General features: G+C 44.0%; 1 protein-coding gene across 1 annotated transcript in view; it reads left to right on the top strand.

The window, feature by feature from the left end:
- The window catches only part of NAT10 (N-acetyltransferase 10), a 41,267-nt gene continuing 29,381 nt past the window's right edge, over nt 1–11,886 (top strand). The window contains exons 1-6 of the mRNA XM_024255520.3: nt 1–244; nt 2,682–2,804; nt 3,213–3,304; nt 6,503–6,674; nt 8,166–8,288; nt 10,296–10,357. Of these exons, the coding sequence (XP_024111288.1) occupies nt 2,697–2,804; nt 3,213–3,304; nt 6,503–6,674; nt 8,166–8,288; nt 10,296–10,357 (557 nt within the window). The 5' untranslated portion in view covers nt 1–244; nt 2,682–2,696. The remainder of the gene's footprint in view (nt 245–2,681; nt 2,805–3,212; nt 3,305–6,502; nt 6,675–8,165; nt 8,289–10,295; nt 10,358–11,886) is intronic.

Below are 11,886 nucleotides of genomic sequence, written 5' to 3'. Positions count from 1 at the left end.
CTCAGCGACAGCCTTGAGGAAGGTCCCTTCTCGCTCGCCATCTCTGCGACTTTAATGCGCTTGCGCACGTGCTGTCTACCAGTGCCTGAGAGGGACGGGTGCCGCGGAGCCAGGCTAATTCCGTGACCCGGCCACCAGGCATCCGCTAGGGGCAGTCAGCTGTGCCTTCTCTCTCGGAATTGTTCCGTGCTACCACGTGCTTCCCCTTCTCCACTGGCTGGGATCCGCCGGGCTCGGGGCGCAGGTAACCAACGCAGGAGGGCCGGGTATGGATGCCAAGATCGGTGTCTGTGTTCTTCCTGGGCCGAGAGGGGACCGGCCTCAGGATGAAGGCTCTGCATCCGGACGGATACCTGGCCTACGCCGACTGTCCTCCACCCCTCTTTTCGGGCGCTCCAAGATAACAGAATCACCTCTCCAATACGCAGCCGCTCTCGGCGCGTGCTTATCGAGCGTCCTCGGGGATTTGCGTGGCTCGATACCCACCCTCTAAGTGCCTGTAACTGGGGAGTCGGGGTGAATGGGTGGGTGATAACAGTTGCTTTCCGTGGAGCTTGCCTGCAGTGCCTGGCTGCAGCTCTGGGCATTATACTTAGGGTAATCTGATTCCAGATCCTTCCACGTTCTTAAATCCTTCACTGTGCACATTCCTTTATACTCTTTATTCAGCAGTCACATTCAGGACTTGGTTTTTTTTTGCCAATGCACCTAAAGTGGTGCCTGCCACATAGATGTTGTGTGTAGATAGACAAATGAATGAGTGAGCGAAAAATAATCATCTCCTTCAAGGCCTTCCCCATCCAGGCCTTCCATGACAGCTTCAGCCCATAGTAATCTCAGCCCTTCCTTCATCTGACCGGTCCCTCAGTATAGCTGGGTTTTTTTTTTTTTTTTAACATCTAATTTTACCTGTGTTCTTGTTCCTCATCTCATTCTCTTAAATATCTTCTTCAAGAAGAATGCAAGCTTGAAGTCAAGGCCCTTGTGGTACTACTTCTGGGGCTCCCACAGTAGCTAGATCAAAAGGCAGCCCCCATTAATTAGTCGTTGATTGATTTTTGCGGGATCTTTATGTGGCCGGAAACACAAGGTTTACAAGTTGAGAAGATTGGTGAACTGGGAAGAGCTTAGGCTTTGGAGTCAGGAAGACTTGAGTGTGAATTCAGTCTGTCGTTTTTCTGCCTCGGGATATTTGAATTCTTTATACTTTCTCCTTTACGTATAAATTGGGGTCCTTGACAGTGAGTTAGTGTTTTATAGTAAGACATATGTTAAAATCTGTTTGGATTGGAAGGTTAGAAGGGACAGTTAAGGTATGGTAAGTTTCAGTAAATGAGCTTTATGTTTATAATGCAGTAGGTACCGGAGTTTCTAAGTAGCATGTCACTTTTACATCTAAGTAGCATGTTACTTTTACAGTGATATTTCTGATGTTTTTTTGATTTATTTATTGTGATGATGCAGTATTTTACTGTAGGTAATCACAGAACTTTTTTTTTTTTTTTTTTTTTTTGAGATGGAGTCTCAGTCTGTCGCCTAGGCTGGAGTGCAATGGCACACCATCTCGGCTCACTGCAACTTCCGCCTCCCGGGTTCAAGTGATTCTCTTGCCTCAGCCTCTCCTGCAGCTCCACCACCACTCCCGGCTAAGTTTTGTATTTTTAGTAGAAACGGGGTTTCGCCATATTGGCCAGGCTGGTCTCGAATTCCTGACCTCAGGTGATCCACCAGCCTCGGCCTCCCAAAGTGCTGGGCTTACAGGCGTGAACCACCACGCCCAGCGAGAACTTTTGAGATCTGTCTGTACAAAGGCTTCAATATCCTTTTCCCTAAAATGAGGAAACAGTTGGACACATTACATCATGGAATTATTCATTGATAGTTATTGATTTCCCTGACTTTATTAATAACACGTGAATTTTTTAAGATTCCACAAAAACAAAAGAACAAAATAAAAGTCCCACCATCCAGAAGTAGCTACTTTATACTTTGGTATTTCCTTCCAGTCTTTTTTTTTCCCCTCTGTTATGTGTATGCATAAGAAATGTTATCATACTTTATTCTGTCATGATCCTGTCATAAGCATCTATATCCATATCCTTAATTATTAAAAATGCTTGGCCGAGCGTGGTGGTTCACGCCTATAATCCCAGCCCCTTGGGAGGCTGAGGCGGGCAGATTGCGAGGTCAAGAGACGAGACCATCCTGGCCAACATATGCGCCTGTAGTCCCAGCTACTTGGGAGGTTGAGGCAGGAGGATTGCTTGAACCCAGGAGGCAGAGGTTGCAGTGAGCCGAGATCATGCCATTGCACTCCAGCCTGGAGACAGAGTGAGACTCCGTCTCAAAAACAAAATGCTTTGGATATTTGGATATATCCTTATGTATTTTAGTCATTCTTCTACTTTTTTGAATATACAAGTTTCTGGCTTTTAAAAAATCTTTAATAGAGGTGAATTACAGGCTTCCCAGGCTGAGGGAAGGTTTTCTCACCTCCCAAGCCTAAGGTTTCCTGAGTTTAAAACTAGAGGCTGATGTCTTCCTGTGGAGCTCTTAGAGGGTTAAGTAAGACAATATTTATAGATATGCCTAGCACAGTCCCAGGCCCCACAAGAGGCAGCCAGCTAATGTTCCTTAGACAATCTAGTGCACATGGCCAGTTGTATTTCTTTCTCTTTTAGTAATAATTTTTCACCATGCATCGGAAAAAGGTGGATAACCGAATCCGGATTCTCATTGAGAATGGAGTAGCTGAGCGGCAAAGATCTCTTTTTGTTGTAGTTGGGGATCGAGGAAAAGATCAGGTATGGCCTGGTAAATGCTTCCTGAATTACTTTTTATCTTGTCCAAAGAATCAGCATGTTTAAGCACTCTGGTGTTTCAGGACATAATGGCATTAAGATCTCTTTGGCTGGTAAGATGCCTAGTGGGAACCTTTCTTTATTTCCTGGATGTGGTGAATTCTCTGTATTTAGATTGATTAGCAGACAAGCTAATACCTTTTGAAGCCTGGGGTGGGGGGTTGACCACAAGGTTAATTGTATGTGACCTGGCTTCTAGTCTAAACCTGGTCATTGCTCGCCTTGGGACCTTGGGCACTTCCCTTCCCTGGCCCTCAATTTAGTTTCCACATCCGTCAAATGAGGTCTTAAGCCTGGAAGTCTCTAAAGTCTCTTTTGTGCCTGAAATTCTGTGACTTTTTTGTTTGGCAGGTGGTAATACTTCATCACATGTTATCCAAAGCAACTGTGAAGGCTCGGCCTTCAGTGCTGTGGTGTTATAAGAAAGAGCTGGGGTTTAGCAGGTAAGCTGGGCTCTTCATGTGTTTTATCCAACTTACAATTCCTGCTCATTAGTTAAATGCCAGGAAATGATTCCTTCACATATTTTTTAAGAGTCTTTAGTGGACGTGCTGTCTCTGAGGACAAATGGAGCTGATATCCTTTCTTCATTCCTGAAAATAAGTTTCAAATCATTTTCATGCTTTTTAAGTCACCAATCCAATGCCTTGCCTTCTGCATATGGTTTTCCTTCCTGCTTTTCTAGGCTGATTAAGCCCATCTCATTGCAAGTTCCTTTAAACTGTCTTTCCTACCTCAAATTTATGCCACTTTTCACTCTCTTTTTCTCCCCTTCTTTCATGGAGGGGGAATATGCCTCATCCCATGTCCAAGGAAAACCCCTTTATGTACCTTGTGTCTCCTCCCTCACCTCTTTCAGGACCTGTATTGTCTTTCCTCTGCTGGCCAGCCCCATACCCTTTGGAAACTCTCTCCTTCCTGTAAACATGCTCAGATTTTTCTATTATCAAAAGCTGATTACTTACATACCCAGATTTCTCTCTCAGGTTAGCATTTCCCCCGATTTTTATTGCCATGTACCTTAAAACAGAAATCTTTTGCACTTAGTAGCCACTTTTGCAGTCTGGTTTCTGCTTCTATAATTGTGATCAAATTGTGCAGTTAGACATTCCCAGCAGCTTGATGCCTAATGCGTCAACTTTTCTCTCTCTTTCTCCTCCTTTTCAGAGCTCTGCCTCTTCTTCTACCAGTTCACTGCTGTATTTGACAGTTGGCTATTTGAAGCTGTGGTAGTCAAGACTTTTAGTCATAGATAACAGACTTTCAACACAAATACAATTTGGCACAAAGGGATTTCATTGAGGTATATGGGATATTTCCTGGAATCCAAGGGGATAAGATTTCAGCTCTGCTCACGGCTGATCTAGAGTCAGAGTACTAATGCTCCCAGCTCAATTTGTCATCTCGGCATATCTGCTCTATGCAGACCAACTTTCTCACTGCAGACCAGCTTTCTGTTTTCTGTTGTCCCCCTAGCAGAAACAACACTTGTGTTTTCCTTGTTTCAGGCCCAGCCATGTGGAAATCAGACTTTTTCCCAAAATTCTGGTGGAAAAATGCCCACCCCTGCCCAGAGGAGGGTGGGGTTGGTCATAGCATAATAGAAAGTTGGAAGTTCTACCTACAACTTTGTGTTTGGAGAAGTTTGGGATGGAGTGGGTAGTGCTGTTCCTTGGCAGATAACCACCATGGCATCACCTCAGAAATAGTCTCCTTTTTTGGCTTCAGTGTCTTTACTCAGACCACCTTCTGGAGCTCTTCTCTTTCTCTGGATCTTGTCTCCTAACTCTAAACCTAGCTGGCTTGTGCGATTCTGTCCTTGAGCCTCTTCTAATTTCCAAATGTGCTCATCTCCGATCTGACTCTGAAAGCCTGTCTCCAGCTCTGGCTGCTTTATGCTGTGACTAACCTCCCTCCATTTCTTTGCTCATGCTGTCTCCTCTGCTTGGAATGCCACTTCCACCTCCCTGATCACTTATTGAAATCCTGTTTCTCAGGGCCTGCCTCCTCCAAGAAACTTTTCCTGAGCCCCTCAGTCATACCTGGTGGTTCCTCTACCTTCCTCTGCACTTGTCCTTCTATAATGTTTGCCAATGGATGCTTTTGCTTTAGGGTAGAGTCACTTACATACTGTGACTTACGTTCATTTTTTTTTCTTTCTCTTTTTTTTTTTTTTTACTTTCAGGTGATAAGCTTATTCAGTTAGGAGCCCTCTCCTATTTATCTTTGTATTTTCATACTTTCAACTGATTTAGCATGTTTATCATAGGTACTCAGTATACATTGAGTTGGATGTGTTGTTAACAGGCTCTAAAATTATTTTAATTTAAATTAGTACCAGAGGCTAAACTTGCCCCTGTCCTGTGGTCTTAAAGTGAAGGGATTCTGCCTAGTGGAAACCAGACAATAATAAGAGCCTTACTGTTGAAATGTGAAAAGTGCAGAAAACCCAAAGATGAAAATAAAAAACATCTCACTGTCTAGGCATTGTCAGCATCTAGGTGTATATTACTGGGATGTAGTTTTGAACCATAATTGGTATTCTGTTGTATATACTCTCATATTTAGAGAGGTAGGCATTTTTAATACAGATTGAGAATAAGGCCTGTTGCCTATCCCAGAATTTTAAGTTTTTAGGGCTTCTGGTTTTCAATATTTTTCATCTGGCAAATATGAGATGGGTGTGGAATTAGGCAGTTCAAAGTCTTCTGGGCAGATTTGCCTTTTGAATTTAAACCACCTGGCTTCACTTCTAAAAATCTACTTTTGTACCTCTTATAGCTCTTCTGCCCCACCCCTGTCTTAGTCTGGCAGAGCACTGTGTTCAAGCTAATGCCTGTTTGTAAGTCATGGGCTTAAGGCCTGAGCCAGAAGGGACAGTGGAGACAAACTCACCCACTGCCTTGGTTCATAGATGAGGAAGTGGAGGCCCACAGGAGGAAAGGCCTTTGTTCTAGCTATTAAGTTAGAAAACTATGGTAAAATTTTGATCAGCTGTAATCCTCCATTCTAGAACATTCTAGTTCTCTCTTTTGGTAAAGGAAAGGTAAGTAGCAGCTGGATATGCAGGGTTTTTAAGACCAAAAAAATTCAGGAATTCCTTAGAGATGTCCAGATTCCATTCTGATCCCTGTGTCCTGTATCATTATTGTCTTATGTAAGACCTGCCCTGGAAGACATAATCCCACATTCTCGGGGAGGAAGTCCTCTAGGAAGGATGAATAAAGTAACGTGCCATCACCTTGTCTTTCCCAGGATAGGGAACAGCACAGTGTAGTTGAAGCATTGGCTTATGACTGAGATAATGAGGCCACTCAGGTTTGGTTTCAAGCTCTGGCTTTGGCCAAATGTGAGGGTTAGCTACGCTATTACCCATCTTTTAAAGCAAAGTATTTGCTCAAGGTCACAGGGCAAAATAGCAGAGTTCACACTTAGACTTATCACTTAACTCCAAGCCCTTAAGCACTCTAATGCCTCTCACGCCTCTCCACTGTCCTCCACCTGAAGTGGGCCTCACACTTTCAAGTTCCCTTCTAGCTCTGAAAGTCTAAGTGGGTGATCACTGAGCCTTTCCCCTGGTTCCAACTCTTTAGCCGCTCTGGTTAACTGGCTCTCATGGGATTGGGGGCGTGTGATTGCAGTCACCGGAAGAAAAGAATGCGACAGCTGCAGAAGAAAATAAAGAATGGAACATTGAACATAAAGCAGGATGACCCCTTTGAACTCTTCATAGCAGCCACAAACATTCGCTACTGCTACTACAACGAGACCCACAAGATCCTGGGCAATACCTTCGGCATGTGTGTGCTGCAGGTGGGTGGCTTCCTCTAGCCTGTGATTGAAGTCAGAGCCTTGAGGGTTGCTTGGGCTGCCTGGCTTTCCACTGGGAACAGATATACAGTAAGGAGAGGAGAGTCCCATGTTCCCTATCCCCAAGCATTATTAGTGGAAGTCCCAGCCACTTTCCAAAGTACGTTTGGTCACCTACCTCATATAAAAAGAGAATTTTCTACCTAAATCAGCACTTCTCTAGAGACACCAGAACTGAAGTGATGCATTATTATAACTGGTTCTAACTAGCTAAAGCTGATAAAGCAAATGCCAGAGACTTTGAGTGCCTCTAGGACCCCAGGTCCTTATTGGCATTCACCAAAGATTTTTTTTTCCAGTGAGCAATGGGACTTGTTTTCCAACCAGATACAGACCAATGCACTTAAATGTCCTGTCCAGAGTGCCTGAGTAGCATACCCACCATGAAGGCCCCTCTCCCGTTTTCTAGCCCTTAAAAATCCCTTACTTTACCTCTCAGAGGCTACTTGGTGAATTTCTGCACTGGTGTGTATTCTTTTGCCTGGCAAGTTAATAGACTTAAGTTTCACTTTGTGTGTGTGCATGCGCGTGTAAGCTCTGGTGGTCTTTGTTTTATTCTTTGTTTCTTTGATTCCTGTGCCACCTCCCTTCCCCATTCTCCCCAAAAAAACAAGACAAAATTAAGCACAAATCCCCACATTTTTGTGTTTATCATATACCCCTACGACTGTGCCCATTATTATGTCAAGTTACATACCTTGCAAAATATGGGTTGTCTCCTGTACTGCTGGCTTGCATCTCACGTTGGAAGCCAAAAAAGAGGGCATTATGCCTCATTTTCACCTTTACTCAGGGAAATGCCCTGGATTATCACTGATTGGTAGGGAGTGGTCTTCTACTTGCTGCCATGATCAATTGCCTGAATAATGACTCCTGTGAGCAGTAGCTCCCCCATGTGGTATAGTTTTGTCAAACAGATTTGAGCTATAAATGTCAGAAAATGTAAGATGTTTCTGAAATTCAAGTATGAATCAGTGAAGGTTGGAAAATTTGTTTCCAAATAGGATTTTATCAGAGACATTTTTGACATATAAAACTAACAATGTCTCTAATAAGAGACCCATTTTTGGCATATAAAACCAGGTATTTGTATATTCGAGAGTTTGGCCCTCTTCTGTGGTACCCCTGTGTGTGTATCCTGGGAAGTCAAGGTGGGAACAAGTATGGTCTTGGCTTTGTGCTCTGAAGTCTTCTTTTTGCCTTATCACCTGGCTTTTGGTTAAGAGTCCCTTGGGTTGGGCTGGGCGCGGTGGCTCATGCCTGTAATCCCAGCACTTTGGGAGGCTCAGGTGGGTGGTGAGCCAAGATTGCGCCACTGCACTCCAGCCTGGGCGACAGAGCAAGACTCCATCTCAAAAAAAAAAAAAAAAAAAAAAATGTCCCTTGGGGTTGCTATTCGCATGACCAGCCCTTTCTAACGCCCCCTTCTTCCAGGATTTTGAAGCCTTAACTCCAAACTTGCTGGCCAGGACTGTAGAAACAGTGGAAGGTGGTGGGCTAGTGGTCATCCTCCTACGGACCATGAACTCACTCAAGCAATTGTACACAATGACCATGGTAAGCATCTGTTTTTTAACTTAATTGTGAGGATTCAAGTAAATCTGTTTTTGCTGTGTTCTGCTTTCTTTAAAGAATTCCTGTTGGGCAGCTCCAGTGAGTAGTCAGCACAGCCTCTGGGCTAAGAGCTCTTTGATTTTAACTAATGAAAAAGACACTACAGTTAAATCTCAGGGTCCATGAGTGTGCCTAGGAATCTCTGAATTTCACCTTTGTTTTCAGGCACTTGCAAATTCTACACCAGTGAGATTCAGATATGATACAGCTTTTGTGTAGTTAAATTTTCTGGAATGATATTGTACAAGGAGCAATGCCAGTGCCTAAATTTGTGTATTGCAAAAAAAGGACCATGTGCAGACTCCTCACTGGCCCTTATCCTAATGGATGACTAAGGAACATTTGCTAGTTGTATTCCCAGTTTGGCAAGAATTTCTACTCCAGCAGAGATTGTGTTCTCCCAAAGCAAAAGACACTGACTGAGGACATGGTGAGGAATTAGGGATATGTCTCACCTGATGCAGAGCTGGTCTCCTCACTCTATCAGCGTTGCCAAGTCAGTGTTCAGAGGCAAGTTTTAAGTCATGCCCATGTCCAGCAGCTCAGTAATGGTGGTCGGATTGGACTTAGGGTTTCCTGAGCTGCATTTATCTGATGAAACGGACTTTCCTCAAATCTTAGGGGCTGTTTCCTGTCATTACTTCTCCCTTCATCACTTGCACTACAGCCCTTTTGGCCTCCTCAAATGTCCTCAGACATGCCCAGCACACATTCATGCAAGGGCCTTGGCACTTGCTGTTCCCACTGGAATGTGCTTCCTCTGGACCTCTCCCTGGCTCGCTTCCTCATTGCATTCAAGCCCCTGCTCAGATATCACCTCATCCATGTGGTCTTTCCTCGCACCCTGTTTACAGTAGGCAGCTCCGCCTGTCACTCCTTAACCGGCTTTATTTTTCTTCAAAGCACTTGACAATTACCTAAAGTTATTATTATTATTATTATCTGTCTGTCCTCCTGTACTAGTCTCTAAATTTCATTGGAGGGCCGAGCACAGTGGCTCACGCCTGTAATCTCAGCACTTTGGGAGCCTGAGGTGGGTGGATCACCTGAGGTCAGGAGTTTGAGACCAGCCTGGTCAACATGGTGAAACCTCGTCTCTACCAAAAATACAAAAAAAATTAACCAGGTGTGGTGGTGCACACCTGTAATTCCAGCTACTCGGGAGGCTGAGGCAGGAGAATTGCTTGAACTCAGGAGGCGGAGGTTGCAGTGAGCTGAGGTCACGCCACTGCACTCCAGCCTGGGCAACAGAGCAAGATTCCGTCTCAAAATAAATAAATAAATAAATAAATAAATAAATAAATAAATAAGATTGGAACAGAGAGTTAGTTTTCTTTGCTGTTGCATTTCCAGATCTTAGAAGAGTTCCTGGCATTTAGTAAGCATTCCTTAGATATTTGAGAGTGAATGAATGACTTTGTGCTCACATCAGTTTGTTCTTCCTCTCCCTCTTACATAGCTACCTACTTACCCTTCAGGCCTCAGCTTATCTCAGAGAGGCCCTCCCTCACTACCCTACATAAGTGACCCCCACTTACTATCCGTGCAGTCTATATTTCATATGTAGCATTTGCCAAAATTTGTATTTATCTACTAATTTTTCTTTGTCCGTCCATTATACTCCAAGCGCCATGAGAACAGAGGTCATGCTTTGTTCATTAGTGTATACACAGCATATCTGGCACACAGCATGCCAATTTTATGAAATAAATGAATATAACTTAGGATGCTAGAAAAAATGTGGAACAGTGAAAGATTTTAATAAGCAATGTTGCATTCAGTGTCTGATCCCAGTTTCAGCAAATACCGTTTGGCACAGCAGTGTGTGTAGGAGTGATTTTGTTTCCAGCAAGATTGCCCATGTCTCCTTGGATAGAGCTTTGTATTTGGACCCTGGTCCTCAGCACTGTTTGCATGCCTTTGTTAATGGATGTTGTCTTTCTTTGTTAGGATGTGCATTCCAGGTACAGAACTGAGGCCCATCAGGATGTGGTGGGAAGATTTAATGAAAGGTAGGTCCATAGTTCCTCCCAATTGTGGGGCAGCCACATTGGGTGGGATATTTTTATCTTGGACTCAACTGAAAACTTTGGTTTTATATTGGGGAAAGTAGTACAATATTCCAAAAATGATGAGATTCTTGACAGCAGCAGCAGTTGTGAGACTAACTGGAAGCAGTGAAACGTGGTGGAAAGTTGGAGCCAGGAAACCTCAATTTTGTTTTGCTACTGGCCTTGACAGCTCAGTTAAACCAGGTTACTCTCTCTGGCTCTTAGCTTACTCATCTTTTAAAGGAGTGATTTTTCTGGATCACTGTTTCCCAGAAGATATTTCATAGAGCACTAGTCTTTCCAAACTTTTTATTATGAATATGACATACTGGCATAGTAAAAATGATTAAGAGAAATATGGGAGGGGGGGGTGAGATGTAATTAGAGGCAGAAAAAGGTGACAAAATGTTTCTTCTGAGCAAAGGAACACCCATAATTTCAAATATGGTGTACAATTTGTTATCTGAAATTAAATTTGTATTTATTTATTTTTATTTTATTTATTTATTTTTTTGAGATGGAGTCTTGCTCTGTCGCCCAGGCTGGAGTGTAGTGGCGCGGTCTTGGCTCACTGCAACCTTTGCCTCCCGGGTTGAGTGATTCTCCTGTATCAGCCTCCCGAGTAGCTGGGATTACAGGTGCCCACCACCACACTCGGCTAATTTTTTATATTATTATTATTATTTTTTTGAGACAGAGTCTCGCTCTGTTGCCCAGGCTGGAGTACAGTGACACGATCTTGGCTCACTACAGCCTCCACCTCCCGCGTTCAAGCAATTCTTGTGCCTCAACATTCCAAGTAGCCGGGATTGCAGGAGCCCACCACCATTCCTGGCTAATTTTTGTATTTTTAGTAGAGACAAGGTTTCACCGTGTTGGCCAGGCTGGTCCTGAACTCCTGACCTCAAGTGATTTCCCAAAGTGCTAGGATTACATGTATGAGCCACCGCGCCTGGCCATTTTTTGTATTTTTAGTAGAGTTGGGGTTTGCTGTGTTGGCCAGGCTGGTGTCGAACTCCTGACCTCAAGTGATCTGCTCACTTTGGCCTCCCGAAGTGCTGGGATTACAGGCGTGAGCCGCCGTGCCCGGCCATAGAACACTAGTCTTTTCAGAGGGAACATATGAGGAGGGTTTAGCCATATATGTCTGGTAAACACCTATACCGTTTTTTCCTTTATGAAGATTTACCCCAGCCTGTTGTAATCTCTGAAAAGTCTTGCAGCAGCAGGGACCTGTTTAGCTGATTTTTTCCCAAATTTATTTTACCACAGAGTTTTTTTGGGGGGCATGGGAACACCGGTTAGCACCCTGTGAAACGCCTTAGGAAATTTTGACCTAAATCAGTGGTTCTCATCTGGAGCCATTTGGCCCCCTGGGGACATTTGGCAATGTCTGGAAATGTTTTGATTGTAATGACTTTGGGAGGGTGGTGGTGGGTGCTGTGGGCATCTGGTGGGTAGAAGCCAGGGATGCTGCTGAACAACCGGTG

The sequence above is a fragment of the Pongo abelii genome, chromosome 9 (assembly GCF_028885655.2).
Source record: "Pongo abelii isolate AG06213 chromosome 9, NHGRI_mPonAbe1-v2.0_pri, whole genome shotgun sequence".
Taxonomy (NCBI): Eukaryota; Metazoa; Chordata; class Mammalia; order Primates; family Hominidae; genus Pongo; species Pongo abelii.
The sequence above is the reverse complement of the archived record's forward strand: the minus strand, read 5'-3'. Positions and strand labels throughout refer to the sequence as shown.